Below are 15,065 nucleotides of genomic sequence, written 5' to 3' on the forward strand. Positions count from 1 at the left end.
AGCCAAGCTAATCAGAGCAAAGGATGCCTCCTTTTATGCTCTTCACAAATGTAAAAATCAATACCAACTCAAGGAGCCTCCGCCCTGTAAAGGCCTGCAATACAGATAAACAAAATAAGGGACCCTCCTCTCTCACTTTTGAGTGTGGAGCACAAGATTTCTAGGTACTAGTTAAGGTAGGATACTAAACGAATGCAATTCTGTGAGCACACTGATTCTCTATGACACGTAATCTATAAGATAATATTGTTTTTCTAATTCATTAGGTCAAACACAAGGATCATAGTCCCTGTTACGGCTACCAGTGGCTGTCAGAAGAATATGAAGAAGCTTATCACACTGCTAATCTCGTATTCTCCCGAAGCAAGAGCTTTGTCCACCTTGAGCCCTTGCCTCGTGAACTGCCCTGCGGCCGAGCTCAGACAGTCCAAGCACATTATGTACTGAATGGACAGGTCCTGCAGGAGCTGAAGGAGCTCGTGTTCTACTACCTGGTGAGAAGGAAGGCCACTACTTTGACTCATCTGTAAACTCCTGTGTGGGCAAGGATTTATGAAGCTCTTTAGGCATCACTCCTTTGACCTCTTATCCATGTTCCTTTTGAAAGTCTGACTTCTCTCAGGGCTAATTATTGCCGGCAGGGGCTCAATAAAACAAGCATATCACATAGAGAGCAAGACTTGGGGTCAGATCTCTGTCCGGCACATTAAATCCCTTTTCATTTCCTTTTTTGCAGGTAATGGCAAAGGGAGGCATTGTCCGATCTGGGACTCACGTACTGCCCGTGCACCAGGGAGACAGTGAGTATTTCCATAATTCCCCATTTCTGCCCTACTCAGTCACACGCAACCTTACGCTGCAGAAATACCAGGAATAGCTTCAAATAAACAGAGAGAATTTTCATCTAACCCCAATAAAGAAGTTGAAAGGGGAAAGCAATAATGTTTTTTTTTAAACCCTTTATCAAATATTTATTTTCTTTTCTTTCAGGTTATTCTGTTCAGATTATTTAAAGTGTTTGGTTGTTTCATAATTTATGCTTATTCCAAATTTTCAAACCATAAATAGTCATGGACCTCCTTCTCAAAATGACATTTCAAAATTGTTTTAGACAATGGAGAGAAGGTAAAACTTTGGAGTGTCTTCTATATGTTAGGTCTTGTGCTGAGTCATTTATATCTTTACATCATATTTCCCTTTTGAAGATAGTTATGATTTTATGAAGAGGTAAATTGGACTCTCCCCAGGAACAAATGTGGAACAATGTAATCCTCTGAAGGTTTCACCTATCCTAAGGGAGTCTAAAAGTTCCCTTAAGAAAATTATCAGTGAACTACTCTTTTGTTGCTACTTTGTAGCAACACAGAAGCACTATAGTAGAGAAGTTTGATGCAACTTCTAACAATTCTATGTAGGCATCAAAAAATAAGTTGCAAAGGAGCTCAGTACTCCTCTTAAGAAGAAAGAATAGAATATTTGGTTCATAGAAAGTTAAAGAGGATATCAGGGTAAATACAATGTGTTAAACTCTTACTATTACATCTCGCAACTTCAAGTTCTATTTCCCTTCTCTAGTGTAAAGTCTAGATCAAATGGTAGCCAAATGGATGTCTCCACGTCCTTAGATAGCATCAGAACTTTGTACAGATGAACTCAAGCTTAAAACTGGGGAGAAATCATTATGTGATTTTGAGAGAAGAGGGGGCTTTGATACGGTTTTTTTTTTTTAAAGCCAGGATTCTTAGAGATAGTCATCCATTTATTACATCTACTGTTTCTTATATCTATTACATCTACTAATAGAGTCATCAACCAGACCAGGCTCCTAAAATAACGTTGTACAGCAGAAAAGTGTTATTTCAGCCCTGAGCTGTCTAACCCATGACCACTTCCTCTCATTCTCTCTGGGCTCCAGTGAAAGGCCATTTTCCCCTGTCAGTCCCCGTGGAGTCAGACATCGCTCCCGTCGCTAGGTTGCTCATCTATGCCATTTTACCTGATGGGGAAGTGGTTGGGGACTCTGCAAAATATGAGGTCGAAAACTGTCTGGCCAACAAGGTAGGTGTTTTATATCATAAATTTTTCAACATTTAAAACTAGAAGTTACTATCACTATCACTAATTATTTTCTACATGCAAGCTCTGGGGCCAAAAGGGTTAAATGAATTCCCCAGAGATTTTCAGCAAGGTGATGGCAGATCACACTAAGAAGCCATGTCAAGAGAAAAACAAATATCGTATATTAACACATATATGTGAAATGTAGAAAAATGGTACAGATAAACCTATTTGGGAATAGAGGGCAGGAGCAGAGACACAGACATAGAGAACGGACATGTGGACAAGGAGGGGGGAAAGGAGGGTGGGATGAACTGGGAGATTGGGATTGACATATAAACAGTACCGTGTGTAAAACAGATAGCTGGTGAGAACCTGCTGTATAGCACAGGGAGCTCAGCTCGGTGCTCTGTGGTGACCTAGATGGGTGGGATGGGGGGGGCCGTGGGAGGGAGGTTCAAGAGGGAGGGGATATATGTATACATATGGCTGATTCACTTCGTTGTACAGCAGAAACTAACACAACATTGTAAAGCAACTATACCCCAATTTAAGAAAAAAAAAAAGAAGCCATCCATGTCACTTGACTCCTAGTGCAAAATTCTCATGCATTGTCTCTTACCATATGATACAGTTCAGAGTACCTTGTTCCCTTCTCTTATGATGAAATGTTGGGAAACATGTAACCAAGTTTATAAGACTACAAAAGGGCCAAAAGAAAAATACAAGAGCGTCTAGAACCATTTGCATTCCGCCCACAGTTAGTTAATGAACACCTCGCTATGTATCGAAGGTAAAAAATGGCATCTCCAATTTAATAACTTATAAAAACAGATATCATTATAATAGCTCAACTGATGAGAATCAGAGTGACAAAATAGGGAACCAAAGGCCTCAAGACTTACATGGTGCCAAATATCAACGAAGTCAAACAAAGTGATTATGCATTGAATTTGCGGAGCACGCAGGAAATGCTGGTGAATGCATGGGTAAATCAGGAAATTTGTTTTTCTGACTTTGTCCCCAATTCCACAGGTGGGTTTGAACTTCAGCCCAGCACAGAGTCTCCCAGCCTCCCACGCCCACCTGAAAGTCACCGCTTCCCCTCAGTCCCTCTGCGCCCTCCGTGCCGTGGACCAAAGTGTGCTGCTCATGAGTCCCGAGGCCGAGCTCTCCGCGGCCACAGTGAGTTCCGTCAGCCCCAGGGGACTCAGAGCAAGGAGAAACCCTGAGTGGGATAGAATCTATTAAAGTTATATTTATCTAGGAGTTAATAGTTTTGAGCTCTTTCATGTGCACTTTTTTTGGTGAGGAAGATATTACATATGAATGTAAATATAAATCATGCACCATCCAAAATCCCTGAAATCCTAGAGCTCGATGAAACCAATAGTAGGAGTTTTCAAACTAGTTTTAATATTTCAAAAAGTCTAACATAAGTGGTACATATACTGCACTTAGACTGCACAGGCTAAGTGAAATATCAAATTTCTTTTAATAAGAATTGTATCAGTTGAAACACTGCATGCCCAAGATGAACACAGTTTCTGAAGGAAGATCTGTATTGTCTCTGATTAATAAAAATTAGGAAATATTAATTACTATGTGATAAATGACATTAATAAATGAAACCTTTTAAAATACTGGGTTAATAGGAAAAATAGCAAAAGGGTATGCTTAGTATAACAACAGGAAACTACTTAATGTGTCCTAATAGTAGTTTGCCCATTACTTCAAATTTTCAATGAGGCCAATTGGAATAACCTCTTACTGAAGTTTTTTTCACTATCAAAATTTTATAAAGGGAAAGTTATGTTTTTACTTCCCTACAAGAAAAACTTACAAGAAAAGATCTCTTACTTTTTGGTCCTTCCAATGGTATTTAATTAAAAATATCAGAATACTTCTAAAGGAGATATTAAGTGCATAGTGGAAGCAAGGGAATATGTGGAACGATAACATTAATGTTTTATGTTTATATAACATAATTTTATAGTTCTCAAAGTTTTTTTTAATTATAACAATCCTAGTGGATAGATAAGGCAGAAAATTCTATTAGTTTGTTAATAATAAAGCAGAAGCTTCCATGTATCTAGGAGTAGACCTGGGTTAGAACAAGGGTTCCTCTCAATCTTTGATAATGTTTCACTGATGAAACGCTTGCACCTAGTAGCATAAGTCATTCATTCAACACATTTATTTAGTGCCTACTGTGTTCTGGGTGTGTCTACTGTGTGCCTAAATTCTGGGGATCTCATAGTGAACTACTAGAAAGACAAAAATCCATGCACTCATGGAACTTACATTTTCATAGGTGAGACAGACAATAATTATGTGATATGCTTTGGAGAAAAATAAAGCAGAGGGAGGAGATGGAGAACGCTAAGAAGGAGCTGCCTTTGAGAAAGTGTTTCATTTCATTGTGCTACTCACTTTGCTAATCTATTCTTATCAAACAATTTTGAACTCCTTTAAATATAAAACACCTACAGGATTTTTATGTTTGTCTTATTCTTCCTGTTGAAGTGAATTGGAAAGTATCATTTTCAGTATTCTACAGTTAAAGTTTTATGTATTTTATAAAGATATGGAGCATTTAGTTCCCATGAATACTAAGAAAATACTGTCCTGACCTATACAGAGGATACATGCTTATCCATGTGCCTGTTTAGAATATGTTGTCCATTTACTTTGTTAAACACTGAGTCAGTTGCTAACCACCAGATAGAGATGAAACTATTACCTAATTCTGTCATCCTGAAGCATTGCACAATGTCTCAAATATGGCAAACCTCAATTTCTCTTAATTAAGTTTTATTTCATTCCAGCATAGAGTCTAGGGTTTGCCTCTGAATTGTGTAACAAAAGATTATGATCCTGAGTACTTAGATAGGAATGTTTTAATTGTTTTTTTCCCTAAAATTGTTAAACGTTTTCAAAATCATCTTCTCTGTAAATTATCTAGGCAACGGAGCCACTCAAAGAAAGTCTGGTAGTGATTATTCTTTTCTTGTCTCCTTGCACTTAAGAAAAATAAGCCACAAGTAAGCTTCTCCTTTTGCCCTTTGCATTTGTACAGGTTTATAACCTGCTACCAGTAAAGGACCTCAGCGGTTTCCCTGAGCGTTTAAATCAACAGAAGGAAGACAATGAAGACTGCATCAGTCACCATAATATCTATCTCAATGGGATCATGTATTCCCCAGTATCAAATACAAATGAAAAAGATATGTATAGCTTCCTAAAGGTAAGTCCGTTATATTGCTGATGGTCAGTTCTTAAGGTTCACAAAATATTATATATGGAAAAAAATATTTATTTTAATGCTTCCATATTATAGTTGAGGGTAATGGGACATAGAGAGGTCAAGTGACTTCTCCAAGGTCACTAATAGTAGCAGATCTACTAATAACAACAGAGCCAGGACTGGAACTTTTGGGATTATTAAGCAAGTTTTTTTTTCTTCATTCATTTCATTCATTTATAAATATTACACATGTAAAATAATTACTGTTGAAAAAGGTTTAAAAACAGAATGAAATTATCTCTATAAGTATATCAATTTCCTTTCTACTCATGTGAACATTACAAGTTTAATATTAGGGCGGGCATATCTGTACGTGTACGGCTGATTCATTTTGTTGTGCAGTGGAGGCTAACACAACAGTGTAAAGCAACCATACTCCAATTAAAGTTTTTTTAAAATGGTCAAATATCAGTAATTTCACATGGTTCTACCTGATTAGAATCATTAGACAGCTGAAAAACTGTAATATTTACACATCAAGTGAAACAATGCAAGCCTTTGTATTCCAAAGAAAAAAGTCTTTGCAGGAGAGAATGACCTCAGCTACTCTGAAATGTGCTTAAACCACACATACTCAGCACCAGGGCTTATGGCGCGGGCTTCCCATGTTTAAGGATGCTAGTGGTGAGGCTCAAAAGTTGGATTCTGACTGAGCTTCCTCAGTGCACAGTAAAGACGGGTGTTAGAGTAACAGTTACAGGTTAACGCTGGGGTGACAAGAGGCAGGGACACTGTTTGAAAGAAACAACTTCCAAATCCAAAAACACAAAAAAGGTTAATATTAAGCTAGTTGGATTGTTTGTTAAATTCAATGAAAACAAGTATGTGTATACACATATTTTATGATATTTGTGTACTGATTAGGTTGTGATTTCCTTTACAGGATATGGGCTTAAAGGTATTCACCAACTCAAAAATTCATAAACCCAAAATATGTCCACAGCCCCAACACTATAAAATACAGTCATCTCAAAGACTGTTATCTTCTCCAGGTAAGAAATTAAGAAAAATTAATTGCCTAATATATTGAACCAAATAAACTAATTCTTTAAAAAAGATAAAATGTGATGAAATTAATTAAAAAGGACTTGTGATTCCAGACATACAGAACAGACTTGTGGTTGCCAAGGGGGAGGGAAGAGTGGGGAAGGGATGGAGTGGGAGTCTGGGATTGGTAGATACAAACTATTACATTTAGAATGGATAAACAACAAGGTCCTACTGTATAGCACAGGAAACTATATCCAATCTCCTGAGATAAACCATAATGGAAAAGAATATAAAAAGGAATGTATATATGTGTATAACTGAATCACTTTGCTGTACAGCAGAAATTAACACAACATTGTAAATCAACTACACTTCAATTAAAAAAAAAAAGAACTTGTGGTTTAGATATATTAAGGTTCTTGCTCAAGGTCACATAGTGATACAAATCAAAAAATTCTGTTTGTGTCCAGTCCCACGTATGCAGCTGGAAAGAACACAAGGCAGGCTGTAAAAAGCATTATAAGACAGGTGCAGATATGAAGAATAAAAGAAAGGATTGATTCTGATTGACGAATCAAGAAGTCATTCATATAGAATCTGCTTCTAGTAAATGGAGATGTGTGAGTTTTAAAAGGGAAGGGAAAGTTTCCAGGCATAGGATAATGTAAACAGAAACAGAAATGTTCACAAATTGGGACTATATTCTCACCAGTCAAGAAAAGAAGCTCTTTAACTTCCCCAAAACATCAGCTAATATCCATATTGAAATCACACTCATCTGTCAATGATATGGGCTACTTCTTTGATGAATCATATAGTAATCAATCATTTATTTATTTATGGTCTGATACTGTCAAATCATGGTTGAATATAGGTTGGGTACAAACAAAAGAGTTTGTCAAAAATCAAGGTAAACATTCAGTGAGAATCAAATGGCTACACGGAATTTAAATAAAGATCATTGTATATTTTTATTAGTATTTATAAATTATATCCTTTAATCCTTTATCAATAAGATTTGTAGTAAATTTATGTATGAACAAGTGTATAGATGCACAAGATTTGTCCCAGTGAGCCGGTTGTTAAATATTTACAGAAGGTAAATAGGGTGAGAGATCCTAACTCTTATCTTCTGACACATTTGGGAATAAAGAGCTTTTAAAATTCTTGATCCTCTCACTCCTACAAACGGTTTCTCAAAGCCACTGTCAAAATGTCTGGGTATGATTTTTCTTTGCTCCCGCAGAGGTGCAGACCAAATCCTGACCTCAAGTCACAGCACTCCCCACTTAGCACAGTGCGCAGGAGCTGCAGAGCGTCCTTTCTGCCTCTAGGTCTCTTTCCCAGGCAATCCAAGACTCTTTCTGCCTCTAGGTCTCACTGTTCTCTGATTGTGATTCTCTTCCCCCAGCTCACTCCTAGCTTACTGTAATGCTTCAGAATTCATCTAAATATACCACCTCCTCCAAGAAGCTTTCTCTTAATACCCAAGTGTCCTCTCCTGGTTCCTACCTATTTCATCACCCTATTTCTTTTGTAGCACTTACTACAATCTCTCATAAGCCTTATCTTTATATTTATTGTTTCTGTCTCCTCCGCAGTCATAGCTGAAATGGGAAGAGGTCGTGAACTTATGCATATAATACATATTTCAGAGCCTCCCACAGAGACTGTGCGAAAGTACTTCCCTGAGACATGGATCTGGGATTTGGTGGCAGTAGAGTAAGTAACTTCTTTCATATATAAGATGCAACAATATAGATTCCTCACAATTTTCCATTTTTAGCCAGTTTTTCAATATCCAAGTATATCTTTTGGACACATTGCTGTGTTCAGGAGAGGTTTAGTATAATACTTCTGTTATGAAGTCTCACTAATCAAATTGTATCAGAAATTTTGCACAAATGTCATTCTAAGATTTCCAGAAAATGAGCATAAGGACTAAATATAACCAAGCACTGCACAGATTAACACCTATAAGAGATCCTTCATTGCTCGGCAGTCCTGAGTTAAGCACAGGGTCAGTCAAGCCAGCTCTACACAGTAGTAGTAGAATTTAAAATTATAAACCTTCCCTCAGTGGAACAGTATTTTAGAGAAAAAAATTTAATAACAATCTAAAACTACATATTTATCACTATATTGTCTATAATAGATTATACTACAACTACATGTCTAAGGAGAGTGATATAGACTAGAATTGAAAACAGAGTTGGAAAAAAGGGACTTACACATTCCCATTTCAAGCCTTGATTATACTCTCCATTATTGGTATTTCTACTAAGTGCATTCAAGTCATGACAATAGAATCATTTATGTAGGGGTTCTCTTCCTAGAAGGGATTTACAGGCATACCTCAGAGATATTACAGGTTCAGTTCCAGATACTCCAATAAAGCGAATATCACAATAAAGTGAGTCACATGAATTTTTTGGTTTCCCAGGGCATATAAAAGTTATGTTTACACTATACTGTAGTCTATTAAGTGTATAATAGCATTATGTCTTTAAAAATGTATAGACTTTAATCAAAAATACTTTATTGCTATAAAATGCTAACCTTCATCTAAGCCTTCAGCAAGGCATCATTTTTTTGCTGGTGGAAGGTCTTGACTTGATGCTGATGGCTGCTCACGGATCAGGATGGTGGCTGCTGAAGGTTGGGGTGGGGCTGTTCCTTAAAACAAGACAGCAATGAAGTGTGCCACGTCAACTGACTCCTCCTTTCACAAACGATTTCTCTGTAACATGCAATGGTGTTTGATAGCATTTTACCCACAGTAGAACTTCTTTCAGAATTGGAGGCAATCCTCTCAAACTCTGCCACTGCTTTGGCAACTAAGTTTTTGTAATATTCTAAATCCTTTGTTGTCATTTCAACAATCTTCCACAGGAGTAGCTTCCATCTCAAGAAACCACTTTCTTTGCTCATCCATAAGAAGCAACTCCTCATCCATTCAAGTTTTAACAGGAGATGGCAGCAATTCAGTCACATCTTCAGGCTCCATTTCTAATTCTGGTTCTCTTGCTGTTTCCACCACATCTGCGGTTACTTCCTCCACTGAAGTCTTAACCCCTCAAAGTCATCCATGAGGGTTGGAATCCACTTCTTTCAAACTCCTGTTAATGTTAATATTCTGACCTTTTCCTATGAATCAAGAATGTTCTTAAAAAAAAAAAAATGTTCTTAATGGCATCTAGAACAGTGAATCCTTTCCAGAAGGTTTTCAATTGACTTTGCCCAGATCCATCAGAGCAATGACCATATACGGCAGCTATAGCCTTACAAAATGTATTTCTTAAAGAATAAGACTTGAAAGTCAAAATTACTTCTTGATCCATGGGCTTCAGAATGGCTATTGTGTTAGCAGGCATGAAGACAACATTAATCTCATGGTGCATCTCCATCAGAGCTCTTGGGAGACCAGGTGCATTGTCAATGAGCAGCAGTATTTTGAAAGGAATCTTTTTTCCTAAGCAGTAGGTCTCAACAATGGGCTTAAAATATTCAGTAAACCACGTTGTAAACAGATGTGCTGTCACAAAGCCTGTAGCTTTGTTGTTCCATTTATAGAGCACAGGCAGAGTAGATTTAGCATAATTCTGAAGGGCCCCAAGATTTTCGGAATGATAAATGAGCACTGGCTTCAACTTCAAGTCACCAGCTGCATTAGCCCCTAACTAGAGAGTCTGCCTGTCCTTTGAAGCTTTGAAGTCAGACATTAACTTCTCCTCTCCAGCTATGAAAGTCCTAGATGGCATCTTCTTCCAATATAAGGCTGTTTCATCTACATTTAACATCTGTTATTTAGTGTAGTCATCTTCACTAATTATCTTCTGGATAATTTGCTGCAGCTTCTACGTCAGCACTTACTACTTCACCTTGAGCTTTTATGTTATAGAGATGGCTTCTTTCCTTAAGCCTTATGAACCATTCTCTGCTAGCTTCAAACTCTTCTTCTGCAGCTTCCTCACCTCTCTCACCCTGCACAGAATTGAAGAGAGTTATGGCCTTGCTCTGGATTAGGCTTTAGCTTCAGGGGATATTGTGGCTGGTTTGATCTTCTATCCAGACCACTCAAATTTTCTCCATATCGGCAATGAGGCTGTTATGCTATCTTATCATTCAAGTGTTTACTCAAGTATCACTTTTAATTTCCTTCAAGAACTTTCCTTTACATTCATAACTTGGCTAACTGTTTGGTGCAAGAGGCCTACCTTCCAGCCTATCTCAGCTTTCAACATGCCTTCACCACAAAGCTTAATAATTTCTAGCTTTTGATTTAAAGTGAGAAGTGTACAATTCTTCCTTTCAGTTGAATGCTTAGAGGCCATCGTAGGGTTGTTAAGTGGCCTAATTTCAATATTGTTGTGTCTCAGGGACTAGGGAAGCTCAAGAAGAGGAAGAGGGACAGGGGAATGGCTGGTCAGTGGAGCAGTCAGAACACACACAACATTTATCTATTAAGTTTGCCATCTTATATGGGTGCAGTTCATGGCACCCCAAAGCAATTACAATAGTAACATTAAAGACTGCTGATCACAGATCATTGTAACAAATATAATAATAATTTAAAAGTTTGAAATATTGAGAGAATTACCAAAATGTGACACAGAGAGATAAGGCAAGCAAATGCTGTTAGAAAAATGACACCAATAGGCTTGCTTGACGCAGGGTTGCCACAAACCTTTAACTTGTTTAAAAAAAAACACAGTATCTGTAAAGCACAATAAAGCAAAGTGCAAAAAAATGAGGCATGCCTGTATTTAACTGCTTACTTTTTGTTCTGCACATTGCCATCCTCCCCAGCTCCTCAGGTGTGGCTGAAGTAGGAGTAATAGTCCCTGATACCATCACTGAGTGGAAAGCAGGGGCCCTCTGCCTGTCCAGTGACACTGGACTTGGTCTCTCTCCGACTGCCTCTCTCCGGGCCTTCCAGCCCTTCTTTGTGGATCTCACGATGCCCTACTCTGTGATCCGCGGAGAAGCCTTCACACTCAAGGCCACTGTGTTAAACTACCTTCCCAAATGCATCCGGGTAAGGACTTCTCTTTATTAACTTGAACACAAGGTAACAGTCAAGTAAATTAAAAACTGCATTCCTGGGAATACTGACAAACTCCTGTGTATAAGATGGGCTCACCAGGAGATAATACTGTCAGAGATACTCATATGTTATATGACTATGGTTGCTGATATCTCCAAATACCAAATGACAACTTAAAACAAGGTTCTGACCCTTATCATAACCCTTTAAAGTTAGGAAGTTTGCGTAACATGAGGATTTCTGACATGAACAACAAAAACCAGTATGCTGATTCTCATGTCTTATACTCTCCAAGGTTTCAACCTCTACATTCCCATATATTTAACTTTTCTTATATGATTAACTGTATTAAACTTAACTTTTAAAGTTATTTATGTGCATCTTACCATAACTGTTTATAAATCTTGTATACTCTGCTGGGAGAGCTGAGGGTATGGTCAAGATCCTAAGCCAAAGGAGCAGAGCTTCTACAGGCAACAAACATACCATCATGACTTTTCCTCTCCTCTGCTCCTACCACGTGAAAGAGCAGATTATCCCCAAATACTAATGTTTAGATGTCAGATCCACTTATAAGATGCTCAGTCTTCATTTACATTATCTTCAATATTAGGCAACCTGAAATCTACCCAATCCCTCAATGTGCTTTATTTCAAGCCATTCTCCCTTTGGCCCCCTTTCCCTCTGGTCTATTTGTCTCCTTGTCTCATGTGTGGTTTCAGGTCAGAGTGCACCTAGAAGCCTCTCCTGCATTCCTAGCTGTCCCAGGAGAGAAGGAACAAGAGACTCAGTGCATCTGTGGGAATGGCCGGCAAACCGTGTCCTGGGCAGTAACCCCAAAGTCATTAGGTGAGAGACAGCCTCCTAGAGGCAGTTCTCTACTCAAAGACTGTGTGTGTCTGTCTATGGGATCCTCATATCCAGGCAAAGACGCCCTCACCCCCCGCCAAATGGTAGAAGTTTTTTCTTTGTCTTTCATCCTAGGATGTCTAGAAGGATATACCCCCTTCCCTCACCTCCGGCTCCACCTTGGATTCTCAGTATCATTAGCCTCTAGTCTATGCTGCTTCCATTCCTGCTCCTATGTTTTTATAGAACAAAAAAATAAGGTCACAAAGCATTAAACATTTATAAATCTTGGGGTTTGGAGGCATGGAGGAAGAGAGAGATGGTGCTCATCTCTACTGGCCCCTTTTTCCAGGGAATGTGAATTTCACAGTGAGTGCAGAGGCACTGGAGTCTCAAGAGCTGTGTGGGACCGAGGTGGCTGTGGTCCCTGAACATGGAAGGAAAGACACAGTCATCAAGCCCCTGTTGGTGGAAGTAAGTAAGCCTGCCCATTTGATAAGTCACGGTGAGTCAAGAAAAACAATGGTGAATCCAGCTGGGGTTCCAGCTTTTAGGTAAGAAGGGCTAAAAAATAGATATATGAAAAAAGAAATATATATATATATATATATATATATATATATATATATATATATATATATATAGTAGTCATGGGATATTTCACAATATGATTCTCTCTCTGTGTGTCTCTGTCTCTCTCTCTTGATTTTACTTTGCAATTTTCTCCTCCCTTTCTATCTATCAACCTGTCTCCTTCATATTACTTACACTTATAGAATTTGCTTCTATAATACATTTGAAAGTCAGTTCCAACTCTTCTCTTCATCAAGAAACCTGTAGTATTAACACACATGTCCTGAAAGTCAGTCTATTCTCACTTCTAACTTTTCTTTCTTTCCACCTAAAGCCTGAAGGACTAGAGAAGGAAGCAACATTCAACTCCCTGCTGTGTCCATCAGGTAAGACTCAGTCATCATAATTAAAATAACATTGACTAGAATACAATATTTGAAGTTCAAAGTATTTTATATATACCATTCCTACACTTTCCCTATGAGGTAAGCAAGACCTGAAGAACCATCAACCCATTTGGTAAGTGAGGAAACTGGTTTTTAGAGAGGCCAAGTAGTTTGATCAGCTGAATATCCGTATCCCAGGAATTCTGAGTCTTTATTTCTTAAGCACCTGTGCAAACATCAAATTGTCCTTCTGACCAGTGTATGATCTGGTTATAGGTAGAAAGTGGGTAGATTCAAAATGAATACTGCCAAAGGGGATATTTCCTTGGATATTTAGTAATACCACACATGGGTAGCTGAATTCAAGCCCCTTCAACACTGAGTTTTGCATAGCTAACCGCACTGGATAATGAGACTATGCTATTTCCAGAAGAAAAGGTTGCCATAGCCTTTACCATTTGTCATGTCAATATTTGTTTGGTGCCAATCCTATACCTAGTATCCTATCAGTCATTGGGAAGGGACTAAAGAAGCTTACAGTAAAAGATACAGCTTTATCTTTGTGGAGAATTTCCTAGTCTAAACAAAAGCATTTATAGAAATTTAGTACACTAAGAAATTTATCAACACAATGTGTTCTCATATCAAACCAATGTCTAATCAACATCATGTGTTCCTTACCTTTCTGTACCTACTAATTTCTGTTTATTATCTTTTTTGTCATGTCAATACTTAAAGTATATAAAATGTATTCTAAAAACATAATTGCCTTATTATTTAGCCTTATTTCTACATTTAAGTGAATTTAGTCCTTACTGCCAAATCCATATATGTCATCTGTTTTCTTACAAAACTTTTTTTGAAGGTAAGAGAAGTTTTTGACATACAAATAATACATACATAATTAATATAACTATGTATGTATTTAACACATAATTATATTATGTATTTAACTACATGATTAAATTTAACTACATAACTACCGGTAATTAATATAATTGATAATACATACATAATTAATGTATACAACTTAATGAGTGTGGAGATAAGTATACACCTGTGAAACTGTCACCACGATCTATACCATAAGCCTATCCATCACTTCCAAAAGTTTCCTCCCACTCTCTTATTATTATATTTTTGTAATATAAGATCTATCCTATTAGCAAATGTTTAGGTTTACAATACAGTATTGTTAACTGTAGGCACTATGCTTTTACAATAGACCTCTTGAATTTATTCATCTTGCATAACTGATAGGTTGTACCCTTTGACAAAAGTTTTATTATTAATCTTATGAGGACAGGATGCAGTATAATGATAAATACTACATTTTTCTTTTTCCATCTTCATGTAATTCACCAATATTAAAATGCCAGCAAATGTATGCTTATCAGCAGCAATTAATCTATTTTCACTGAGTCAAATACTGTGCATCTTCACCCCTAGCCCCATGTCTAGCGCTTCCATTAAAAATACTGTCTTCATATCTGGTGAAATTTGATGGAAGTAAAGACCGAGCATTATGGTAGAATTCAGGAACTTTTTGAAGATTTTTCCTTTGCTTATATATACATAGCGGGTTTTCTGCATACAACTGTTGTGTAAGGAGGCTGGGGATGGACATGAAATATATCACCTTGTGATAACAATCTTGTGTTAGCCATAGGATGATTACGACAGAATCACAACATCACAGGTACTTGTCAGTTTGTAGCCTTCTTTTGGAATGCAACTCCACACACAAGGAGGTTGGGGAAGGAAAAGTTCTAGAAATCTCAGAATCCCATTCATATATGTTGAAGGTATTTTTTAAAACTGGAATATTAAAAGAGGGACAACTTTTCAGAAGAAG

The 15,065-nt window shown here is 37.5% G+C and overlaps 1 protein-coding gene across 1 annotated transcript in view; it reads left to right on the forward strand.

The window, feature by feature from the left end:
* LOC309640826 (alpha-2-macroglobulin) overlaps positions 1–15,065 on the forward strand; it is a 44,034-nt gene that overhangs the window by 17,483 nt on the left and 11,486 nt on the right. The window contains exons 12-22 of the mRNA XM_082420157.1: positions 267–494; positions 737–800; positions 1,916–2,058; positions 3,094–3,243; positions 5,138–5,305; positions 6,249–6,357; positions 7,957–8,077; positions 11,165–11,393; positions 12,125–12,251; positions 12,604–12,725; positions 13,159–13,210. Coding sequence (XP_082276283.1) covers positions 267–494; positions 737–800; positions 1,916–2,058; positions 3,094–3,243; positions 5,138–5,305; positions 6,249–6,357; positions 7,957–8,077; positions 11,165–11,393; positions 12,125–12,251; positions 12,604–12,725; positions 13,159–13,210 — 1,513 coding nt within the window. The remainder of the gene's footprint in view (positions 1–266; positions 495–736; positions 801–1,915; positions 2,059–3,093; positions 3,244–5,137; positions 5,306–6,248; positions 6,358–7,956; positions 8,078–11,164; positions 11,394–12,124; positions 12,252–12,603; positions 12,726–13,158; positions 13,211–15,065) is intronic.

This window comes from Balaenoptera physalus (genome assembly GCF_965194825.1).
Source record: "Balaenoptera physalus genome assembly, chromosome: 13".
Taxonomy (NCBI): domain Eukaryota; kingdom Metazoa; phylum Chordata; class Mammalia; order Artiodactyla; family Balaenopteridae; genus Balaenoptera; species Balaenoptera physalus.